This window comes from Lagenorhynchus albirostris, chromosome 16, assembly GCF_949774975.1.
Source record: "Lagenorhynchus albirostris chromosome 16, mLagAlb1.1, whole genome shotgun sequence".
NCBI classification, from domain to species: domain Eukaryota; kingdom Metazoa; phylum Chordata; class Mammalia; order Artiodactyla; family Delphinidae; genus Lagenorhynchus; species Lagenorhynchus albirostris.
In genome coordinates, this window is record NC_083110.1 from 25431233 (window position 1) to 25457220 (window position 25988).

The 25988-nt window shown below is 41.7% G+C and overlaps 1 protein-coding gene across 1 annotated transcript in view; it reads right to left on the reverse strand.

Annotated features, from left to right (window-relative positions):
• Nucleotides 1-125: 125 nt before the first annotated feature.
• USP54 (ubiquitin specific peptidase 54) overlaps nt 126-25988 on the reverse strand; it is a 91007-nt gene continuing 65144 nt past the window's right edge. The window contains exons 16-23 of the mRNA XM_060125323.1: nt 23424-23591; nt 20830-20949; nt 19702-19897; nt 16300-17678; nt 8292-8410; nt 7548-7688; nt 3447-3633; nt 126-1418 (exon numbers count right to left, since the gene is read on the reverse strand). Coding sequence (XP_059981306.1) covers nt 859-1418; nt 3447-3633; nt 7548-7688; nt 8292-8410; nt 16300-17678; nt 19702-19897; nt 20830-20949; nt 23424-23591 — 2870 coding nt within the window. The 3' untranslated portion in view covers nt 126-858. The remainder of the gene's footprint in view (nt 1419-3446; nt 3634-7547; nt 7689-8291; nt 8411-16299; nt 17679-19701; nt 19898-20829; nt 20950-23423; nt 23592-25988) is intronic.

Here is a 25988-nt window from a genome sequence, read left to right on the forward strand (position 1 = left end):
AAGCCATATACAGAGCCCCAGGCCACTGGGAATTGGTATTTCTTGCTTCTCCAGGCTTCCCCACCCCAACACAAAAGAGCAAGAGCATACAAAAGGGATTAAATAGACAATTAAGTGACAAGAAATTAAATAGAACTATCTTATAGATTTATTAATGAAAAATACTTTACAAAAACAGTATGTTTGGCCCTAAAATAGTTCAGCTGACTCTCAGGGTTTACAACAGCGACTGAGCGAGTGGCAGTAATGGCTCTGCTGCTGAGGACAGGAGGGTATGTTAGTGTGCCTGACTCCTTCTGTTCAGAAGAGCAATTGTTATGTTGGCAGCCTCGCATTCTAGGCCAAAAGTTTGAGGGCAGAGGGACAATCTGGGCAGGTGGGTTAGCCTGAATGTTGTGGTCAAGACCAAGACTACAGGGCTACATGTCCCTCCAAGGATGGGGGATTGGGAAGACAGAAGGTCAGGTAATAGGGACAGGTGGATGAAACAAAGAAGTTGGTAATATAATAAGGAACAGAATACGAGGGCTCAGGTGGAGGTGGGGGCACAGGGTATTCAGGAATAAAATGGTGACCCTAAGATCCTAAGGAATGGCTAGTGTCCAGAGTAATATGGATTCATCTTTAAGGTGGGTCAAATAAAGCCCTAAACAGCAGCTGCTTCCTTTTGCTAGGTGAATGGAAATTGGAATTTCAAATATTCCCTCTCAAAGAGCCAGGTCTCTTTAGCGGTTCCTGGCACCCCTAGGAGAAGGTGCCAACTCTATGCTGAGATGAAACTAGCACAGCCCCAGCAGGGATGCAGGGTACCAACTCTGCAGAGAAAGCTGTGGCTCCAGGAGAGGAAAGGGGTGACCTTTACCACCTGCTGTGCTGCATGGCTCTAGCCCTGATCTGCTCTCTTCCAGGGGCATCTGCTAGAACAAACAGAAACTCCTCTCTCCCTGTCCTCCTGTGCCCAGATTGCAGGGTATAACTGCTTTGCCTCCAGTCATCATCTGGGGGCATATCTACTCTTCGAGGACCAGGGGCTCGAAACCCTGGAACAGGACCTGAATTCCAAGCTGACCTCAGGGGTACACGAAGACTGCTTGACGGCAGAGACACAGGGTAAACAATGGGAAGGTGGGAGGGTGAATGGAAAAGATCCTCCCAGGACTGAGCATGAGGAACCTGAAGGCCCTGGTGTCTCTCTGGTAGTGTGGCAGTGTGAGTTAGCTGAGGCTTGCACCCTGGAGTAGTCAGGAATCTGGCGCCAATATGCTGGTTGGTCTCTGACCATGCTCCCCAGGAGGCATCTGTTCTGGTTCGATGGGGGAGACTCCGGTAGTTCAAAGTCCTTCCTGTGTGCTTGACCGCTTCGGAAGTTTCACCCCTGTCACACATAGCCAGAAACTGCTGGACACTCCTCGAAGTTCCTGGGAAGAGAAAAGAAACCCAACGATTGAGCATCTTCAGTAAAACCATTCTCCTTTCCAGAAGACCATTTCTGGCTGTTCCTTCCAACTCCCTACCTCTCCAAGAACATACACATAAGGGAAAGAAGGAACCTAGTTTTGCTTTTAATTTCATTTTTAAAAATTCTTAATAAACATTAAAATCAAGTCTCTTACCTCCAACCTGTGCAAATGAAACAGTCTCCTGGATGTTGCCATACTTCTGTCTCACTGCACTATAATCCTTCCTCCAAAAGACAGACACACACACACACACACACACACACACACAGTCACACACAAATGGCTCTCTAATATTGCAAATGTATGTTCTCACTGTGACAACTTTACTCCTTAAGAGCCACCACTCCAAAACATCACTGAGTTTTTCTGAACATGGTACCTTCACTGAAGTTAAGCTGTGTCTGCTTACATTCTTGCTCATTCTCCAAGATCTCTGCTTTTGTTTGCACCACTCCCACATACATAATGTGAAATGCCTTTTCTATACATTGATTCCCCTTTACTTAAAAGAAACAAAATAACTAATTTTCAAAAAATCACTTCTAAACAATATTTTTCATTCTTTATTTTAAAATTCCATCAACACCTGTACTATACTTACACATATGTATATCTGACTATTGAAACTCTGAGCTCTTTGAGAGCAGAGAGCTGCCTTCTTTCTCCCCTGTATTCACTGTAGCATTTGGTGCAGAACAAGTTGCAATAAATGCTGCCTGACTAATCAGATACCCCTAATAACTGTCAAAGGAGGCTGGCTACCTGGCTGTTCCACTGAGTAATATGAAGTCCATTTGTCCAGAAGGCCTGCGTATCCAAAGCTCCCTAAAATTTGGACACAAATATCAACAATACTACTCTATCTTCTGTTCTAAGAATGACAACCATCCCTTGCCCTGGGGATTTACATATCCACAGACAGGTTTCTCAACCTCGGCACTACTGATATTTTGGGCTGACAGTTCTTTGTTTTGGGGGTGGGATGGGGTGTGCAAGGAAACTGCTTGTGCATTGCTGGATGTTTAGCAGCATCCCTGGCCCCTCTACCCACTATATGCCAGTAGCACCTCCCCTTTCCCGTTGAGAATCACTGCCTTAAACTGTAGATTCAGCCCATAAGGAGGAAAAGGAACAAATCTAGCTGTGGAGGGTCAAAGCCAAAAGGATACTGTCCACCTTCCCCAGGATTGTCTGGGTCTCTATACATGGCATGGATATTCCAAGGGTCTTTCCAAGTCTCCCATTCACACCTCGTCCTCCTAGATCAGGGGTCCCCAACCCCGGAGCCACGGTCTGCTATCTGTCCATGGCCTGTTAGGAACCAGGCCACACAGCAGGAGGTGAGCAGCAGGGGAGCAAGCGAAGCTTCATCAGTATTTACAGCCACTCCCCATCACTCGCATTACCGCTGGAGCTCTGCCTCCTGTCAGCATTATGGCGAGTTGTATAATTATTTCATTATATATTACAATGTAATAGTAATAGAAGTAAAATGCACAATAAATGTAATGCGCTTGAATCATCCCCAAACCATCCCCCCTGCCCCTCCCATCTGTGGAAAAATTGTCTTCCACGAAACTGGTCCCTGGTGCCAAAAAGGTTGGGGACCGCTGTCCTAGACCATCGCTCAACTGAGACTCGGGATAGAAGGAGAGGCAACTAGCTGATAGAGATGACACTTCCTGTTTTGGGGGATCTTAAAGACTGGGTATTAACTCCCCTTGGTCACTTAAAAGCATATCCTATCATGACTGAAGCAATTCATTTTCATGGGTAGTTAGATTCTGGGAGCTCTGGTCTAGACCATGTTGCCCAAGAAATGATTCAATCATAATTCATCTTTAAAGCAGTCATTCATATCCCTTTACAACCCCACCTGTGACCCCTCTTCCCCCACCCCCCAACAGGTGTACTGATTTGATTCTTCCAAGTCCCTGGAAATGTACCACATTCCAGCACATAATAGTAGATTGTGGGGAGAGTTACCTGGGGGTCTATGGGGCTCCCCTGCCACGCTGGGCATCAAGACATCTGGGGACAGGAACTGTGGTTGGGATGGGTAGAGTTGGGGACCAAGGAGAAACACAGGAGGGTCATGGATGACAGGGAGGGAAGAGGAGCTGGAACAACGGTGCCCGGTTTCCAAAGGCTTTTTCCTCGCGTTTGATGAATCCTTATAATGAGACAAGACAAAAAAACATAGAGATGAGGATTAACACAGAGCAGGATATGGTTGGGTAAACAGTGAGGAAAGCAGGGGGAGATGGAAGGAACTAGAGTACAAGCATTCCTTAATCTAGAGAGGGACCCAGTTTATTTGTCACTCTCCCTATCAGCCCCTCTAGGAAACATCCTGACCACTATGAACTGGAGACACCAAACTACAGATTCTCTTCCCTTAATCTATCTTCCTCATAACCCTCACCTTCCCAAACCTAACATCAAGGTCTTTAGCAAACTCCTTAATGCTAATAGTAGAATTAGAGAGATTGTGATAGAAATTTAAAAATAGAGAAGAGGGCAATTCCCTGGCGGTCCAGGACTATGCGCTTTCATTGCTAAGGGAACAGGTTCAATCCCTGGCCAGGGAACGAAGATCCCACAAGCTGCTCAGCATGGCCAAAAAAAAAAAAAAAAAAAAAAAGTAACAAAAGCCTCTAAAAAATACATATTTAAAAATTAAGAAATTAAAAATAGAGAAGAAATGAGAGAAATTCAGAAAGCCTGAGAGATTGAAAAAGAAAATTCTACACTCTCTCTAAATATTGGGAACTAATATATATCTCCCTAAATGTACAATCAAAAACTCTCTATTCCATCTTTCCCATTACTGCTACACTCTACAGTCTCCACTTTGGTGTTGCCTGTAAAGTTTGTACCCATTGATGCTTATGACCTGCTCTATGCTCCATTCAACATTCACTTCTGTGGCAAAATCTCTGAAATATCCCCTTTAACATATGAAACACTAATATGTCCAAAATTGAACCAACATTCTTCCAAACTCCTCCTCCTGGTACCGTATTTTCTTGTCACCTAGACTCAAATGTTGACATTGCCCTTGATTTTGCACTTTTCTTCCACAATTCCATTAGTTACCTATGCCATGTAATGTCATTTCTACCTATAGGTTTTTTTTTTTTTTGTGGTACGCGGGCCTCTCACTGTTGTGGCCTCTCCCGTTGTGGAGCACAGGCTCCGGACTCGCAGGCTCAGCAGCCATGGCTCACGGGCCCAGCCACTTAGCGGCATGTGGGATCCTCCCAGACCGGGGCATGAACCCGTGTCCCCTGCATCGGCAGGCGGACTCTCAACCACTGCGCCACCAGGGAAGCCCTCTACCTGTAGGTTTTATATTTAAACTCAGTTGGACCAGTGCAGCAGCCTCCAATTTAGTCTTCCTATCTCCAGCCCACTACCTCCTTAGTGTGGCCTGCAAGTTCCTATGTGATATGGCAATGATGATCTTTCTCACTTTATCTCCTACCATTCCTGTGCCTTTTACACTCTAACCTTCTTAACGTTCCTCAAACACACCAAGCTCATTCCACATCAGGGCCTTTACACTCTGCGTTTCTGTTACCGGGAATGTTCTTCCCGTGGCTTACACCTTCATGTCACTGAGGTCTCTGATCAAATGTTACTTTCTTAGAGCTGATTTCCCTCACTACTCTATCAAAAATAGCCCTGAGAATAACCACTATTACCTCTTTACTCCTCATCCTCTTCCTTTGCTTTATTCTTCTTTATCACACATTGTCTGGGGTTTACTTGTTTATTGTCTTTCTCTCCTAGTAGAATACATTTATTTTCACTCCAGTATCCCCAGCACCTTGAACAGCTCCTGGAACATTACAGGCACTTAATAAATAATATATTAAATAAAATAATCTATATTCCAGTATATCTTATTTCCTTTACTAGATTGTAAGATATTTTGTGTTGTTCCATCAGTGTGTGCTCATAGCACCTAACAACAGCATGGCACATAGTAGGCATTTACCATATAGCATAAGGACCAGGTGCTAGTCCTCTCGGCATGTGACACAGCCATAGAAGAAAGAGACACCACTCTTCACTGGTTTCCTTTCTATCTCTCTGGTCTCTTTTACCAAGTCTCCTTTTGGGGTTCTTCAGAAGAACCACCTCAAATCTGATACTCTTCAGGGATATGTCCTGGTTCCTCGCCTCTTTTTGTAATACTCTTTTCCTCTTTTTAGTGGCTATGATTCTCGAATCTCAATTTCAAGTTTATATGTCTCACAACCAAAGGCCTACCAGATACCTGTCTCCACTCAAGCTTAATATATCCAAAATTGCAGATATCTCTCCCCCCAAATATATTCCTGCTTCTCCTCCCTCAAATATTATCATTATCAACCTACAATTCCTAGATATTATCCTTGATTCTCCTTTCTCCATATCCAGGCAAGTAGGTACCAAACACATTAATTTTTACTTCCTAATTGGCTCTCCAGTATGTCCACTTCTATCCTCCTGAACTCCTTACTGTGGTTCATGATATGACCCTTGTTTATAGTGTTTCCAGTCTCACTTGTCAATACTCTCCATCCTTCCCTCACCAGACTCTAATCATGCCATACCAATGAGCTTCTTTTAACTCAGTTAATGTCTGCTTCAGGTCCCTTTATCTGCTACATTCTTTTTACTTCCTGTAGGAAGACTTCCCTGATTCTTCAAGCCTGGTTTAGATGTCCCCTCTATTATGCTTCCATAGCATTAAATCCTATCATATTATATTACAATTGTTTATTTATCTGTCTCCCCCAGTAGACTGTAAAGTCATGAGAGCAGGGACTGTATCTAACTCACTCACCACCACTTCCCCAGCATCTGGCACAATACCTAGAACATAAGCTCAAAAAGCATTTGTTTAAAAGAATGAATCGGGACTTCCCTGGCAGTCCAGTGGTTAAGACTTCGGCTTCCAATGCAGGGGTTGTGGGTTCGATCCCTGGCAGGGACCTAAGATCCCACAGGCTTCGTGACCAAAAAACCAGAACATAAAACAGAAGCAATTTTGTAACAAATTCAATAAAAACTTTAAAAAAATGGTCCACATCAAAAAAATTAAAAAAAGAACGAATCAATGAATAAATGGATGATACAGAAGTCAGGACAAAGGAAGCCAACTCTCCTAGGAAAATAACAATTCGCCATTAAAGGTATATGAGAACAAATATTGGGAAGAAAAGGCCACCTTTTCCAAAAAGAATGGCCAACTGTTCAGAGCTCTTTAGAAACTTATGAGCAATAAACTGGAAAAAATGACTACCTCTAGGGAAAGAAGTTGGATCTGAAGAAGTGGTGGAAGAGACAGTTTTCTTTTTGTACATTTTTATATCACATATTTAAGACCTGTTTTTTAGTATTTATCAAACTGACCTGGTGAGCATGCTTCAATATACTGGTGCTTTGTATCCTGACCCCTACTGAAATAAAAATTCAACTTGCTTTGGGCAAGTGTGTGAAATTCTCAAAAGGCACGTTTTAGAAACCCAACCACTGAAACTATTTGAATTAGCTGATCTCTGCTGACTTGGGTGTCCCTGTCCCTTTCACATATAGACTACTGCATTAATGCCATATGAAAAGCCCCAAGGATGAGGATTTTAAATCATTTTCCTTCTCTTGCTAATGTACATGCTTCATTTCAGCTTGAAAGCACACTGGACCCTACTCAGTCATGTACTAGGATGGGGAAGAAAAGGCAAAAAAATACTCCAACCCATCTCTTATCTTCTTCCTTTGATTAGTACAGTGGGTCTAACCCAGTCAGCAGCAGTGGCTTCTCCAAGACTCCTCTTGAGGCTGTTAGTACTCTTCTCATCCTGGGGAAGCCTATAATACACCTTCCAGAACTGCTACAGAGAAGGGACATTCTTCTAGGCTCCAAGTAAATGTGTGTCAAGAAAATAATGACTATGTGTCCTCATTTTTGCTGAGTGCATATGGCTTTCCCCCAGATTACAACTTTCAGCTTCTCCTGCCCCTTCACCTGCAGTATATTTTTACCTAGAAAGAGAAAGAGGATGCTCTGAATAGATAGACCCTGATTCTACTTACAAAACTGTGGGAAGAGACTGGGACGTCCTCCCTCTCTGAGACAACGGTGCCACTGAGACTGCGTGAGATGCGCCGAAAGTTCTCTGCACCATACTGATCATCCTCCCCACACTCCCTGCTGGGGCCTCGGCCAGGTGCAGCCTTCAAACACACAGACACACACAGGCAGACACAGAACACCAGACATGTGGTTTTCCCACAGACCCTGTCCCGAGGGATATGGGAGAGAATAGGGTAAGACTCACTAGTAGATATCTGAATTAGACGTATTTAAAAGGTAGTGGCCATGTGGCAATCTCCTCTCACTCAGAAGAAGCCCAATCTGGGACGAAGTGAGAGAGTAGCATTGACATATGTACACTACCAAATGTAAAATAGATAGCTAGTGGGAAGCAGCCACATAGCACAGGGAGATCAGCTCAGTGCTTTGTGACCACCTAGAGGGGTGGGATAGGGAGGGTGGGAGGGAGATGCAAGAGGGAGGGGATATGGGGATATAGGTATATGTATAGCTGATTCACTGTTATACAGCAGAAACTAACACAACATTGTAAAGCAATTATACTCCAATAAAGATGTTAAAAAAAAGAAAAAGAAGAAGCCCAATCATAGACCTTCTTCTCTTCCAACAGCCCCACATTACCATGCCGCTGCTTTACCACCAACCCTACCACTCATCTCTCTCCATAATTCTTTCCCAACACATCACCCCATGCCCAAAACTTTAGCACCTGAGGTGGCTACCTGAGAAGTAGACACTGTATTGGCTTCATGGAGACTGTGCTCTATTTCTGCTGTTGGGGTCTTTGAGAGATCAAGGCCAGGGGCTGAGCGCAACCTCCTTCCTACACCATCTGTAGAGCCTGAGGAGGAAAACATAAATACAAGTTGAAGCCATCTCTTCTCCTGGAGTCTAAACTCAGCCTGGCAGCACAAAACTCAGGAATTCTTGTTTCATTAAATAACAAATATGCATCTCTGAATCCACTGGAGGATGGGCTCCTGGAATGTAGAAACAGGAGTTTCAGAATATGGATAGCTTCCTATAAGATCATAAGGATCTCAGAACACAGGCCTTGAAGAACCTTGTTGAGAAAGGGCTCTGTGGACAGATAGCTGAATAGTAAATATAATCAGGTTTGCTTCTGTCAGCCTTGGGCCCAAGACTTATAATACATACAGAGGAAATAATCTGATATAGTGATTCTCTAGAGTGTCTGTGATGACAAAGGAACTATTATCTCCAGTCTGGTTAGGAATTGAAAATTATCATAGTAATCACATATTAAACCGACTCATTTTACAAAGCAGGAAAATGAGTTCCAGGATCTGACAAGTAGTAAGTAGTTTAACCAGGATTAAAACTCAAGTCTCTGCACTTACACTTCCAGTTATATACTACGAGCAGGAGCTCTTCAGCAACATTTTGTATGTGCAGTGCTCTTTTACTTCCCCCATTAGCTTCTCTTTTTTTTTTTTTTTCCTGTACACGGGCCTCTCACTGTTGTGGCCTCTCCCGTGGCAGAGCACAGGCTCCGGACACGCAGGTTCAGTGGCCATGGCTCACAGGCCTAGCCGCTCCGCGGCATGTGGGATCTTCCCGGACCGGGGCACGAACCCGTGTTCCCTGCCTCGGCAGGCGGACTCCCAAGCACTGTGCCAGCAGGGAAGCCCCAGCTTCTCTCTTTTCTTCACTTAAATTCTAAACAAATTCTAAATGTTTATCTCTTCCTCAAAATCTTGCGAGACTATTAAGAGATGAGCTGTTCCAAACTGGATATGTGACTCCCAAGGCGCTCACCCCAATACCACTAATTAAGCCTTCCATTCTGAAAATGCACACATCCTTGACCTACATTTGATATATATGTCTATTGCCAATTCATGTCTTGATTTGTTATTTTGATTCTGATATTGCTGATATACTAAGCTAGAATGCCAGTTATTTTCAATATTTCCTTGTGCTTAAATGCAGTGGTTCCAATACTACCTCAGATTCATCTAGAACTTTTAAAAAATACAGCTTTGTGTACCTCTCTGCAGACCTACTGAATCAGAATCTTTCTGGCTGGAGCCTGGGAATATTTATTTTTAAAAGGTTTCCACAAAAAGTGTGGGAGAATATCCTCAAACATTGTTGGAAGAAATGTGAAATGTTATAGTTTTCCTAAAAAGCAATCTAGAGATAACCATTAAGACTGAAAATATATTTATCCTCTTAACCAATAGTTCTACTCCTGGGAATAAGAAGCAAAACTATCTGTTTATTGCGGCCTTGTTTGTAGTGGCCAAGAACTAGAAATAAAGTAATGCCCATCTATAGCAGAATGGCTAAATACATTACAGTATCCTCAATATCAAATATTGTCCAGCCACTAAAAAGAATGAATTGAGTTAAACTAGATGACTTAGAGGAATTTTCATCAAGTATTGTTGAGTTAAAGGAAAAAAATCTGTAATATTATCCCCAAACAAAAAAAACACTATATATGTAGGTCTATATAGGATTATATGAACTGAGAAATACAGAAATATGCACATTAGACTACTGTCTGAGAAGGTGGTGGGGGATAAATGGTAGGGATTGATTTGAGGGAAGGAGAGAGAAACAAAAATTGTCTGTAGTAAAAACATCATAGGAACTTCCCTGGCTGTCTAGTGGTTAAGAATCTGCCTTACAATGAAGGGGACATGGGTTCGATCCCTGGTCAGGGAACTAAGATCCCACATGCCATGGGGCAAGTAAGCCCATGCCCCGTAACTACTGAGCATGCAGGCCACAACTAGAGAGCCCATGTGCCACAACTACTGAGCCCACGTGCTCTGGAGCCTGCACGCTCTGGAGCCCGTGCATCACAACTACAGAGAAGCCTGCCCAGCGCAGCAAGGGGCACATATGCCGCAACGGAAGATCCTGCATGCCACAACTAAGACCCGACGCAGTCAAAAATAAAATAAAATAAAATAAATAAATAAATATAAAATGTGTGCTATGATCCCATTTATATAAAATTATTCTGGGCTTCCCTGGTAGTGCAGTGGTTAAGAATCTGCCTGCCAATGCAGGGGACACAGGTTCAAGCCCTGGTCCAGGAAGATCCCACATGCCACGGAACAACTAAGCCCTTGCACCACAACTACTGAGCCTGTGCTCTAGAGCCCGTGAGCCACAACTACTGAGCCTACGTGCCACAACTACTGAAGCCCATGTGCCTAGAGCCTATGCTCTGCAACAAGAGAAGTCATCGCAATGAGAAGCCCGCGCACTGCAACAAAGAATAGCCCCTGCTCACTGCAACTAGAGAAAGCCCGCGCACAGCAACGAAGACCCAACGCAGCCAAAAATAAATAAATTTATTTTAAAAATAATAATAATAAAATTTTTCTTCCTTTTTTAAAAAAACCCATTCTTCAGGTGACTATGATGGACAGCCAGATTTAAGAATTACAGCTGTAATGGTTAGAATTTGGTGCTCCTCTAATCAAGTCAAGTGTGATTCCTACCTAGACAAGAAGGTAGCCATTGGAACCTCCTGAAGAGAGTAGACACTGATTCCTTTAAAGATATTTAAACAGAGGTGGAGGTGGCCTTCTGTAAGGAGTACTGTTGAGGGGACTTCTCGATTTGATAGAATTAAGGTGACATCTACTCACTGATCAATAGTAACAAGAAGAAAGACTACCAGACATTATGTACTTCTTGATATGATATAAGAAGTCTAAGTACTACCTATGAAATATTCTTATTTTTAAAAAGTAAACCTGATTTTAATCAAGAATCAAACCTTCTAGCCCTAAGTACCAAGTTATAGGGAAAAAGAGGGTCTTAGGAGAACATGTTTTAAAAACAAAATGACAAAAAAAAACCTCTCCTAGAATATAATCTAAAACGTGGAAGACAAATGACCAAATTTCTTCAACAAATAAATGGCAAGGGGAAAAAAGAGACAGGAATCTTACAGGCTTAAAAGAAGCCTTGAGACACATCAACAAAATGCAATGTGTGGATCTTGTTTGGATTCTGATTCGAAATAAACCAACTGTGAAAAGACACCTGTGGGACAATTGAAAAAAATTGAATACTGGCTAGTTACTGTATTATATTAAGAAATTATTGCTAATTTTTTAGGTATAATAATATTATAGTTCTGCGTTTTAAAAAAGAGTCTTTATTTCTTAGAGATACATTCCAAACTATTTATGGAGGAAATGATATAATGTCTGGGATTTGCTTTAAAATAATCCAGTGGGGAGGGAAAGTGGCAGGGGCGGGGGAGGGGTCCCTAAATCAAAATCAGCCATCGGTTGATAACTGGGCAAGATAATCATCTTGGAAGTTAGTGATAAGAACAAGGGGGTGATTATAGCATTTACTCTTTACTTTAGAATATATTTGAAGTTTTCCATAACAAAACATTATTTTTAATTTTTAAGATGATGTGTGAGCAACTTCAAAATACTATGAAATTTAGAATATAGGTCAAGGGCAGTGTTCACATAACCCTTTAGGAACTATAGTCATGTCAAAACTAATCTGGTTGCAAAATACCACATTCTATATGATTCTATTTATATGAAATGTCCAAAATAGGTCATCTATAGGCAGAAAGTAGATTAGAGGTTTACTGGGGAGTGAATACTAATGGGTACAGGATTTCTTTTGGGGGTGATGAAAAAATACTTTAACTGATTGTGGTAATGGATGGACAACTCTGTCAATATCCTAAAAAACCACTAAATTGTACACTTTAAATAGGTGAATTGTCCAGTACATAAATTATATATCAATAAAGCTTTCTTTTTTTTAAAGCAATAAGTCATACAGAGAAAGACAAATACTATATGATCACACTTATATGTGGAATCTTTAAAAAAGCCAAACTCATAGAAACAGAGAATGGAATGGTAGCTGCCAGGAGCCAGGGGGTGGGGGGAATATAGAGATGCTGATCAAAGGGCACACATCATTTCCACTTGTAAGATGAATAAGTTCTGAGGATCTAATGTATAGCATGGTGACTATGGTTAACAATATTGTATTACTATATACCTGAAAGTTGCTAAGACAGTAAATCTTAAATGTTCTCACCACAAAAAAAAGAAAGAAAGATATTGTAATTAGGTATGGTGATGGCTGTGTTAACTAACTTTGCTGTGGTAATCATTTTGCAATATATACATGTATCAAACCATCACACTGTAGACCTTAAACTTATACAGTGTTATTTGTCAACTATATCAATAAAATTGGAGAAAAAAAGTAATTTGGTGCTTAATAAATGCTTTACAATAAGATAAAGCAAGACTCCCCTAAAGATATATTCTGTCATATATGGATCCTAATTGGCATTTTCCTTCATCGTCTACTTCTTGATTTATTCCACTGATCTCTTCTTTATTCTGCCACGTCAGTTCTGAAAGACTCAATTTAAAAAAGAGACTCTAAAAACAATAAAAATAAAATAAAAATAAAAAAGAGACTCTAACCAAAATAAAACCTAGTTTGGTTTCACAAGTTATTTTGAGGACTGATTCATTAACTGGATTTTTTATATTAGTTTTTGTTCACTATTAAGTAAAAATTAATGGTTGCTAGGTACGCTTTCATACTGTTTTCAGAAGTATAGGGCTTCCCTGGTGGTGCAGTGGTTAAGAGTCCGCCTGCCGATGCAAGGGACACGGGTTCGCGCCCCAGTCCGGGAAGATCCCCCATGCCGCGGAGAGGCTGGGCCGGTGAGCCATGGCCGCTGAGCCTGCGCGTCCGGAGCCTGTGCTCCGCAATGGGAGGGGCCACAACAGTGAGAGGCCCGCTTACCGCAAAAAACAAACAAACAAACAAAAAAAACCAGAAGTATAATCTTCCTGAGTTTGCCAGTATGTATCAAGAGATTCTTTAAAGTTTATAACCTTCAACTAGTTATTACCCTTCAAAAAGTTTATCCTAAGGAGTTTATCAGAAATGTGGCCAAACTCTTAAGTATAAGGATATTCATCACAATGCTGTATTATCAAAAAATTTTAAGTAACCTAAATATTCAACCACAGTAGAATGGTTGAATATATTATGGTATATTTATATGCAGCATATTATAGTCATTAAAAGTAGTTTTTTCCAAAGGGAAAATGCTTATGGATATAATGTTAAGAAATCATGGGACTAAACTATATACATATATTATAATCCAGCTTTTTGTAAAAACAAAACAAATAAATATATAGTATATATGCATAAAAAACAAAACCAGAAGCAATATAGATGGAGATTATTATATTAAGTGAAGTAAGTCAGAGAAAGACAAATATAATACGATATCACTTATACGTGGAATCTAAAAAAATGACACAAATGAACTTATTTACAAAACAGAAATACTACAGACTCACAGACATAGAAAACAAACTTATGGTTACCAAAGGGGAAAGAGGGGGAGGGATAAAATGGGTGTTTGGGATTAACATATACACACTACTATATATAAAATAGATAAACAACAAGGACCTTCTGCATGGCACAGGGAACTATATTCAATATTTTGTAATACCTATAATGGAAAAAATCTGAAAAAGAATATATATATATATATATATACACACACACACATATATATGTATATATATATATATATATGAACTAAATCACTTTGCTGTACACCTGAAACTAACACAACTTTGTAAATCAACTATACTTCAATTTAAAAAAAAGTATGTCACGACACTATTGATACTATGTATAAAATAGATAACTAATGAGAACATATTGTATAACACAGGGAATTCTACTTAGTGCACTGTGATGACCTGAATGGGAGGGAAGTCCGGAAGGGAGGGGATATATGTATATGTATGGCTGATTAATTTTGCTGTACAGTAGAAACTAATACAACATTGTAAAGCAACTATACTCCAATAAGAATTAATTAGAAAAAAAAAGTAAACTAGGGGAAATTTGGAAAAAAAAAAAGTATGTCAACCAGAGGTGGGGGGCAGCAACCCCCAAGCCAGAAGTAAACTCATGAAACTACTGCCAGGGTTATCAATGATTTTTGTTACTTTATATATTTTCAAAACCATCTACAATAAAAAATGTTGCTATCTGGGGTAACATAAGGTTTGTTTTGTTTTGTTTGTAATATAATGTTTGACATTCAATTGGTTAGTTCAGTTTTAATTGCAATATATTTTTATATGTGTTTATGATTCTTAAAATACTTGACATTCGTATATTCTTTCTCCCTTATATTAGAGAGGAAGCTAATTGAGGCAAACTCCAACTTTTCCTCATTCTTTGTAATCTTCCCATACTGCCCTGTCCTATGTATTAATACCTAAGGAGCACTTAATAAATGTTATTGCAAAGTTTACACTAGAGTGGAGATGCTAAAAAACATCTTAATATTAAATCTTATATTTATATGATATCCCCCACTCTGATGCTCCTGGGAATATAGCAGATTTTCAATAACCACTTGTTTGGCTATAATTAAATATTGGTTGGCTGCATGCAAAGAACTATACCACCTAAACTGAAGATAAATTTCTGAGTTTAATTTTACAGAATCATACATATCATTTAAAGAGTTGGAAGGTATCTTTAAAAAATAAAATCATTGGGGCTTCCCTGGTGGCACAGTGGTTGAGAATCTGCCTGCCAATGCAGAGGACACGGTCTGGGAAGAGCCCTGGTCCAGGAAGATGCCACATGCCGCGGAGCAGCTGGGTCATTGCACCACAACTACTGAGCCTGCGCTCTAGAGCCCGCGAGCCACATCTACTGAGCCCACATGCCCCAAATACTGAAGCCCACGCGCCTAGAGCCCGTGCTCCACAACAGGAGAAGGTACCACAATGAGAAGCTTGCGCACCGCAACAAAGAGTAGCCCCCGCTCTCCACAATCAGAGAAAAGCCCACGCGCAGCAACAAAAACCCAATGCAGGCAAAAACAATAAATAAATAAATAAATTTAAAAAATAATAATAATAAAATAAAATAAAATCATTGAACCAATTCTCTCATCTTATAAGTAAAAACTTGGATATTAAATGACTTGTCCAAATTTTTACTGACAGTTAATGATGGAGACAGAACAATAGTTCAGGCTTTGGAGTTCTTAAGTACATCAATCTTAAGTTATAAATATCCTTCATGTCTTCAGTTTACAGAACTAATTCTGTGCTGTGCATTTAACATTAGACTTCACTCTTCACACAACATAATCTCACAGAGTCGGTGAACAGGTACCCTACAAGCATACCACCTTGAAAATTCTAAACCTGGTAGTTCCTGAACGGATCAGGGAAGGTCTTGATATTGCTGGTTCAGTACGATCTGGATATGCCACACTGGAGACTTGGCTCAACGTGAACATCCTCATTGCAAGTTGGAGCTTGTTCCTAAGCCATAGAAGAATGACTTTTCCTCCCAGCCTCCCATACCTCATGCTGAGTCACTCTCAAAGGCCTAGGAACCACTCCTTAGCATTCATACTCAGCAGCCCTGGGCAAATACTCACTGGTCTCTTTAGAAGGAGGGAACTAGCTTGTGAGTGATGATCCTGCCCCCATTCTCCACTCTAGCCAGAAAAATGTCTAGCCCTTGTCATGAAGTCTTTATGAATAAAGTCAGAAGTTCTACTGCTGCCTCCTAAGCTGAGGATATTATTTACATAGAACACCACCCCCCTTCTGATCTTATCTTCCTGCCTTCAGCTTTTCGATGCCCCCCCACACCCCCTGCCCCTGGTTGCATTCTTACCTGTTTGGCTCAGTGGGTTCCAGGCCACTTCCTGCTGCCCCCATCCAGAAGAGCCAGACTGAGAAACCTGAAGACTGGCCTGGTAGAGAGACTCCAATTCTGAGGTCTCCTGCTCTGTGTCTTGGTTCCAATGTGGATGCAAAAGGATGTGGTTTCTTTCTGGATAAGTTACACAGGTATGGGAATCAGGAGGGGAGGACTTCATTCCTGGCCCAGGGACCCCACGCTGAGAATCACAAAGCCTTGTAACATTCAACCAGGAATCCAAAGGCAAGGAAGTTCCCAAGTTGACACTGCTGCCCAGCTCCTTAGGCCTAGCATCTCTCACTTGAGACGGTTTCCCATGGTAAATACCTGACTCTGCCAACCTGGACTGTCCTCCCCTAGAAGTTTCACCATTAGGCAGCCCAGAGTTCATGGCAAGAGAAGGATGATCAGCAGGCTCTCCCCAGGAAGGCAGTCTGTTCCTACCATCCACAGAGGGTTGTTGTTTTGCCCAAGGCCAATGACCTTTCCCTTGACCCTGTGGGAATGGAGGCTTTGAGTCAGAAAGGGAAGAGTCCTTCCTTAGACTGTTGGGCAAACTTCTATCCTGGGAACCTGTACCATCCCTTGTGGAGGTGCCCTGCATCCTCTGGAACTGCTCTGCCAGAGAGCGGACAAGCCCCTTTGCGGTAGGAAACTCTGGCCTATAGGGGTCCTCGCTGCCTCCGTCCACTTTTGAAGTCAATGAAGTTTTGAGGCTTTGGGTTTGGAGGCATTGGTTAGTTTTCTGTAAGGTATTAGGAGAGTGAAGCACAGAAGAGGAAGGAGCAGGCATTATGGAGTGGCAGGCCCTGTACAGAGAAAGGCTGGGCTGAGCTGATGAACTTGAAGGACCACAGCCTAGACTGTGTGCATCTCCTCTCTCAGAGGTGGTTGTTCCAGTTGGCTGTAGCCAAGGCATCACCTGGGATGAGTCAGCAGGATCCCTCTTTTCTTGAAATAGCTGTTCTTGATCAGCGCCTCTTCCTCCTTGTTGGGGGAACCTTGTACAGCTGCTGTTGTCCCCCCTGTAGCTTTGCAGCTCACCCTCTGGTTCCCAACCATGATGAGAATTCTTCTCAGTTCTCCCTGGTGTTTTATGTAAGCCCTGCCTGTGGAACACAGAGGGGTCAATGCTCTCCACCTCAACAGAAGTAAGAAGGTTCGAGGCAGACCCACCAGAGGAATTGTGCTGTGGAGCAGACAGGGCAGATGACTCTGGGAATAATGGCGAGTGTGACTCATGGCAGGAAGCGGATGAGTAGATGAAAGAACTGGCCCCAAACTCTGTATTCATGTAGGGTTCCAGTTGGGCCTCCTGGCTTAACAATACTTGGAGCGGGATAGGCTGTTCACTGAAATAAATAGAGAGAGCCAGTCATAAGCTGTCTTAATTGACAAGATCACTTACAAAAATAACTGTTCATTTGGTTTCCATTTCTAGCTATTCACAGAGGTAATGGTGAAAATAAATGGAAAGACAAGCATAAGTAGAGTCAACAGATCAGAGGTTCACAAGAGAAGGCACATAGTCGGCTCACACCTAAGTAACAGGTAATATTAATTCTCTTTATTAAATACCCTCATCAAAGTTGCCCACAGTAATAGTAAATAAAGCTCTTGCTAATATTCTTCATTCCCTGTAAAGTCCCATTCCAATCATATTCTACTTACAAATTCAAAAACAAAAATTGCTCATGCCATATGCAAATGACAATAGAAGGTAAGCAAAGCCTAGAAATCACTCATCCCTAGGGTCCTGAGAGGCAGATCAGCCAAAAGAACCGGAAGGCCACATTTACAGAGTACAGGATGATTTGGGCTCCTGGGATTAATATAAAAATCAACCATTTCAAATTTTTTTTTTTTTTTCTTTTTGTAGTACGCGGGCCTCTCACTGTTGTGGCCTCTCCCGTTGCGGAGCAGAGGCTCCGGATGTGCAGGCTCAGCGGCCATGGCTCACGGGCCCAGCCGCTCCGCGGCATGTGGGATCTTCCCGGACCGGGGCACGAACCCGTGTCCCCTGCATCGGCAGGCGGACTCTCAACCACTGCGCCACCAGGGAAGCCCTCAAATGTATTTTTATAATCTGGATTTGGTTGTATTTGTTTACTGAGATATTTCCCCAAAGTAATGTGCTGTGACTCTCTTGAGATTTGGGAGTGGAAGTAGGGATTAACTGCAGTTAGATTTCTTACTAATTGTTTTGTATTTCTGACCTAAAGAACTCAGGGCTAGAAGCACTTAGATAAAACCTCAATCACTCACATACATCTAATGGCAGAAGTTTTCTGAAAAGAGTTTAGCTGCCTAAATTGCTTATAATCAAAACACATCTCTGATCAGATTCTCAAATTAGCATTCAGCGAATGGGGTAAACAATAGGAGAAAAGAAGAAAGAAGAAGATCCTAGCTATGAGCATTAAATTTGAATGATAATACACTATAAACTTTTGTGGGCATAGTCATTCAATCACCCTTACAACATTTTGAAGAATATGATATTACTTATAAGGAAAGCCTAATGGAGTCAAACAGACCTGGATTTGAATTCCATGCTTCTACCACTTACTAGCTGAGTAATCCTGGGTACCTTACTTATCTCATCCTCTCTGAGCCTGAGTTTTCTTATTTATAAACCATTGCTAAATAGTAATCCCTGTCTCCTAAGGTTATTGTGAGAATTAGATAAAACATAAAAGAGTTTAGCTTAGTGCCTGAGCAAATATTCAAAAAATGTTAGCTTCTTTTATAATGTTTATATTCTGAAAACTACTCAGGCTTGTTAACAGCCAAAATTAATTCTTACTTAAATCTATCTATTCTCAGTAACAGCCAATTTCAAGGGCTAAAATGGGGAAACTACACCAATGGCCATGGGGACTTTTTTCCTACTCCTGACCATAGGGAAGCAAAACAAAGGGAATCTTTGTGTCTCCTCTCAACGGATCAATCAGAGCAAGGAAGACTGCTTTCTCTACTTCCTTGAGGGACAGGAAGCACTGAAATCCCAAAATAAATCACACGGTTTCTACTGCAAAGTGAAACGTAACTCAGATTGCCATGTCTAAGACCATAATATGTACAAATTTAATAGTCATGTTATTACACAAGTCCAGAGACAAACTCACCCACAGGAAATATAGACAAGTGGTCTATTTATTATGCTATATTCTCTGCATCTTTCTAGGAACTATTAAGAAAAGGACCAGCAGTGGGATGAGCTTTTCATTGTATGTCTGACCTGAGAGAAGAAATCTTTTCAGAGGACTCTTCTCTCTCCCCTGGAGTCGCCAAGACAATGAGAGCTGGCTATGGAGCACCCATGGTCACTTCCTCCCCTGGCGTCCATAAACTACAATGGTTCCCAGGCACTACCTTGTTGGCTGAGGGAGGGCTCCCCTCTGTGAGGGGAGGCAGGCTGAGGGCTGCGACGGCGGCTGAGATGGTTGCTGCTGCTGCATGCGATCCTGCAGGCTCCGTGCTTTTCGAATAGTGATTTGCAGCTTCTTATCGACTAGGGCTCTGCTGTGCGTGCTAGAGCTGGCACCATGCAGGGCAAGTCTTAGTTTAGCTAAAATGCAAAAGAAAATATAGCAGAAACAGAACACAAAAATACAAACAAAAATAAAAAGAATAAAATTCAACCAAAAATGAGCAAAGATATGCAGTAAAACTCAAAATATGCAGCAGGAATACAAGGCGTGGACCATGCATATGTTGTCCAGGGCACAGAGCTGCCTCTGGCTATAAGGAACATTCATGGAAGCCATGGAGGCCAAACAGGTTAATTCAAATTTAAAAAACAAACAAAAAGCTAAACTAAAATGAGTCAGGAAGATAAACTGGTGCTTCCATCTTAGATGTTGCCACTCTCATTGTCCTTTGCAACTGACCTGTCCGACTCTGGTCTCCATTCTCTGCTCCCATCTCCCCCTTCCTGATGGCCAACAGCAGAAATAAGATCCAAACCTGCATCTGTCTTTATAGAACACAGTTTCTTGTGGGTCACATTAAAGAACCAGATACAAATTCTAAGCCTTAGTCCCTTGCTGTAACCTTATGGTGCAGCATAACAGGAAGGCAGGGGAGAAACATAAAAAATCAAATATGCAATACAAAGTCACAGGCCTGGGAAGTCACAGTCAATTTATTCATTTCTTCCTGCCCTAAGCTCCACCTCACTAGTCAGTAACTAGAGAAAGAGCAGACTAACCTCACATCTGAGATCTAACTTTATTTTGGGATTAGAAGGTAGGTCTGGCTGGATAGTTCATTTGTAGACTTCTGCTGAGGTTTTCCCAGTAAATATCCATAGGCCACAGTGACAACGCCTAGCACATTTAGAAATCTGAAGGGCAAAAGATAGCTAAAGTGCCTCAGTTTGGGGGAGTGACAGTGAGGAGACTTAAAAGCTGTTTTTATCCTATCTGAGTGACGACACTAATAATACCTATTGTGAAGTTAGTGAAAAGTGCCATAGCCATAGCGGTTAAAGTTACTTACAGATAGCTTCGTTACAGAGAGCCAAAGCGGCAGCACAGTCTCCCTTCTGTTCCAGATGCAGCGACTCTTCAAACACTGAATCTGCCTCTTGTAGGGACCTCTCAAAGCCGTCACTCCTCCCTGAAAGGGCCAGCACTTTTCATTTTCATAACAATCTGTTCCAACTTTTCCTATGTGCTGTTTTTTCCCTTCAGTGCACATAGATCATTGCTGCTGAGCCTCTGGTCCACCCTTACTCCAACTGACCATTACTATTAAGAATTCTCTGAAACACGTAGGACATCCATTTTTGCCTTAGCTGAGACTTTACCAAAGCCATGAAAGAGGGGCATGTCATTGTCCACCACATATTCCAACTCCAAGACCTCTAAGGGAGGCCCTCAAGGAAAGAACAAAGTACTGTCTATAACAGAAGGGTGGGTTCTTATGCCTGGAACTGACATGCTTCTCTACAGTGCAACAAGATACATCTTGGCAACCTGTGTTCAACGCCCCAGATCTCCACCAAGACCTCCACTGCTGTGTTAAGGCAAAAGTGGCTTCAGTACTCTGTGAAAAGCCATCTGTAACACTTCTTTCCTACATAATTCATAGTTTTCTTTGTACCACCTGCACCTGGAAAATCAATACCCCTCTTGGGCACAGGTGTTCTACGGTTCCTAACTTCAATGTATCTACCAGGCCAGTGGAAATGCCCTTGTTCTTGGTTTGCACACACATACCTTTCATCAGCACTGCTAAGTATTTACTTCTATCATGCCCTTGCTCACCAAACCTACTGTAAAAAAGTCACCTTCCCTTGCAGTGAGCATAAGATGTTGCTTCCTCCCCTGAAAGTGAATGTGTGCCAAAGCAGGTGCAGGACAGTCTAGGGACAGTGCCACATGAAAAGCAAGAAAGTACTGTAAGGGCAACTTTTGTAAAAGAATTCTCAAGTTTATATATCCCCTTGCCTTTTACTCACTCATAACCGTAAATTAGTAGTAACCTGTAACCCAAGTTCACCTACAATGGGATTAATGGTGAGTTTTCACAAGCTCACAGGAAAAAAAAAATCATTTCTCCCATAATGCACCTATCCTCCATTAACCTCCAGCTGTACATGGTAAGAAAAGCTCTTCCATACCCCTAACATTCACTCCTTAATTCACCAATGGCTTCGGAGAACAATGAGAAGGAAGTAGAAGTAACAAGTTGGTTCTGAAGATCTTGACATTTGGGTTCTACTCCACTGCTAGAGGTATGGTCCCTGGAGTAGTGGGTACTCAGGCCTGAAGTTTTCTCACTATATCTGAAATCAATTGAATCTATACAACCTTTATAATCAGAGGTGGTGGCTAGAGCAATTAAAACAAAAAAAGTTCTCTACAGAGATATAGGCAAACTATATAGTTGGTCAATGATTGTACTAAATTTTAATTCTTATCCTCTAGAATCTTAGCACTCCATTCCTTGCTCTAAACCAAAGTGTACGGAGAACTGACAATGAAATACAGCCAGAGGGATCCACTCTCAACTCTAAGGCACTACCCAACTGACAGAGCGGGGAGAAAGGCAAGGGAGGAAGATGACAAGACCCCTCTTTCAGAAGCAATATGAACCTGAGACACCAATGTGATATAGCTTAAGGACAAAAAGGAAGAAAAAACTATTGAAACATAGGGACATCTAAGAAATTAGGAATGGTAAACTAATTTGGAGACAAAAAACAATGCCTTGGAAAGTATAAAGCAACAACTGCCTTGAATCAAAAGACAGTAGGATTAGAAGAGAAAAGTAGTCCCCAAATAAGCCCAGGAAGTTTTCCTAAGAGTTGATAAGAAGAAAGAAGTGATCAAAAGAAAGCAGCCACCCAAAACAGCATCGGCTCCTATTCTTTACACTACTTTAGCACAATTTGTTGTATCTGGAGGTTCTGAATAATAAACTCATTTCATAGAAAAACACAGATATAGGTTTCAGGGCCTATTTAAAATAGATACCTCAGCCTTTTTGAACTCTTATTTTGAAGGCTAGTCTCTGCTGGTACAAAGTGATGTCCTAAAGCAATTGAAGGGAGAAAAAGTAACTAATGTGGGGCAGCTGGAGAAGCTGAAATAAAGTCCATGAAAATCGTGTGAGATTGGGATATGAATCATCAGAGGATCAAAAGGAAATCAGGCTCTGTGTTCTTAGAACCTGTTTGGTAGATCCACTTCCCTGAAGCTCCAGGTAGGAAATCTCAAGGGCATATTTCTGCTGAGCGAGAAGAATTCCCCTCACTGTCAGTGTGGCTCACTCACTGCCTTTTTCTGCTGTTTCTGAATTGTGAGTAGTTTAATTTACATCTTATATAGCTGTTCATCAGAAATATTTTTCATGAACAATATACTATCTCCAATCTACAAGCTTTTAATAAATGGGCCCCAAATCAGTGCCTGTCTCTAACCAATAGGCCTGTCACCTCCTACTTTAACTAGCTCTCACTGAAATGGCTGAATTAAGATAAAATATAACTTGGCTAAAGAGAAGACAGAATTTATGAGCTTGAATACTTTTTTCCTCCCAGCTTTCTCTGTCCCCATCACCCACAACCTAATGCTCACAACAATTACCCTGATTCTGCAGTTCATCTAAGTCCATGAAGCGGCTGGGATGAGGGTTAAACCCTTTAGCTGCCTCTAATTCCTTCTCTCGTTTCCTTTGAAGTTCCTGTTCCTGGGCCCTTCTGGCCACCTCTTCCTGCAATTCATCCAGTTCAGTTTTGGAAGATATCTCCCCACCTGGAATAAAAGCAAGGGAGAAGAGAAGTCGCCACATTTCCATAACCAAGACTAAGCACTTGCTGTATTTATGGCCACAGCACTGCTTTTCCTTTGGAACTCTTGGCTTCAGTCTGGAGTTCATATCTGCATAGTGCTTTCCATTTCAGATTCAGGATGATACCTAGGCCATGAATAATAATAATATTTATTGGGTGCATTATAACAACAATAACAACATGACAACTAACATTTGTTGAGTATTTACTACATGACAGGCATAGCTGTAAGCACTTTTACATATGTTATTTAATTCTCACAATAATATGTGAGGTAGATAATATAATTGCCCACATTTTAAGAATGAAGAAACTGAGTCACAAAGATGATAAATAACTTACCCAAGGTAACAAAAATGGCAAACGGTAAAGCTGAATTAAAGTCAAATAGGTTAAATTCATAATCTATGCTTTGAACTACTAGAGAGCATTCTCTACCATGTGCTACCAGTGACTCACCAGGAAGCTTCAAACAAGTCAATTTCTCCCTCTTAATTTCCACCACCTTTTTAATGAGTTTGGAAAATATTGATAGTAGTAAAAATTTAATTTTTTCAGTGTTCACAGATGGAACGAAACAGATCTAAAAGGATGTCCATGATATATTAAGTGAAAAATCAAGTGACAGAATAATATCTATAGTATGACTCCCTTTTATTTATTTTTAAATGCTAGTAATAAACTTACCTATGGACAACTAGGGCAGCTGCCAGATGCTGGTGGGGGACCTCGATGCCCAAGGAGACAGGAGGAACCCCCAAGCGACCCGGTAGGACATTGGGGGACTAAGTGGGGGAGGAGAAGTGGAGGCAGGACAGGACCTGCGCCCCCAAGGGGTAGCTGGGAGCAGGGAGGGGTTTCCATGTCTGGAGGGAGCCTCGGGGGCTCAGATCAGGGGGAGCATGCCTGGTGTTTCCCCTGCCCAATTGGCCCAGGAAACTTGCCCAGCTCTCAGGCCCGGTCCTACACCCTCAAAAGGCCCCTTCTACTACACTGGTTCTGGGGGCATATGAGGGAGGCTGGAGGAGAACAGAAGAGGCAGGTGGGATGGAGGGGCCCTCCAGGACAGAGGAACAGGAGAGTCACAGAGGGAGTGTGCCCTGCCCACTTGGGCTGGGAAGCCTGCTGGCTCCCAGGCTGGGTCCCCCACCTCCCAAAACCAGAGGCATGCCTGGACCCCTACTGTTATGTTGAGCTTAAGCCCCACCCCCCCATGGCCTTTTCCGCCCTGTGCGTCCTAAGCACAGGCCCCGCCCACCACCTAAACCTCACCTGTGCCTAAGCCCTGCCCCCACAGCCAAGGCCTTTTCTGCCTTTTTTTTTCTTTTTTCCCCTCCTCTTTTTTTACTATTGTGGTTCTGTTTTACCTTCTGGTTGTTGTTTCATCTATATTTTTATTTTCATTTTATTTCTAACATATCTGTTAGTTTCCTAGTCTAATTTTATTTTTACTCTTTGTTATTGTTCTGTTTTATTTTTTGCCACCCCACACGGCTTGCGGCATCATGGTTCACAAACCGGGGGCTGGGCCCAAGCTCCTGTGGTGGAAACTCCAAATCCGAACCACTGGACTAACAGAGAACCTCAGACCCCAGGGAATATTCATCGGAGTGAGGTCTCCCAGAGGTCCTCAACTCAGCACCAAGACCCAGATCTACCCAAGAGCCCACAAACTTCAGTGCTGGAAGCCTCAGGCCAAAAAACCAGTAAGACAGAAACACAATCCCACTCATAAAAAAAAAAAATTAGCCAGCAAAAAAATATGTCATAGATGAAGGAGCAAGGTAAAAACCTACAAGACCAAATAAATGAAGAGGAAATAGGCAATCTATCTGAAAAAAAATTCAGAGTAATGATAGTAAAGTGATCCAGAATCTCAGAAATAGAATGGAGGCACGGATTGAGAAAATACAAGAAATATTTAACAAAGACCTAGAAGAACTAAAGAACAAACAAACAGAGGTGAACAACACAATAAGTGAAATGAAAAATACGCTAGAAGGAATCAATAACAGAATAACTGAGGCAGAAGAACGAGTAAGTGAGCTGGAAGACAGAATGGTGGAAATAACTGCTGAGGAGCAGAATAAAGGAAAAAGAATGAAAAGAATTGAAGACAATCTCAGAGACATCTGGAGCAACACTTAATGTACCAACATTCGAATTGTAGGGGTCCCAGAAGAAAAAGAGAAAAAGAAGGGTCTGAGAAAATATTTTTGAAGAGATTATAGTGGAAAACTTCCCTAACATGGGAAAGGAAATAGTCACTGAAGTCCAGGAACTGCAGAGAGTCACATACAAGATAAACCCTAGGAGAACCACACCAAGACACATATTAATCAAACTAACAAAAACTAAA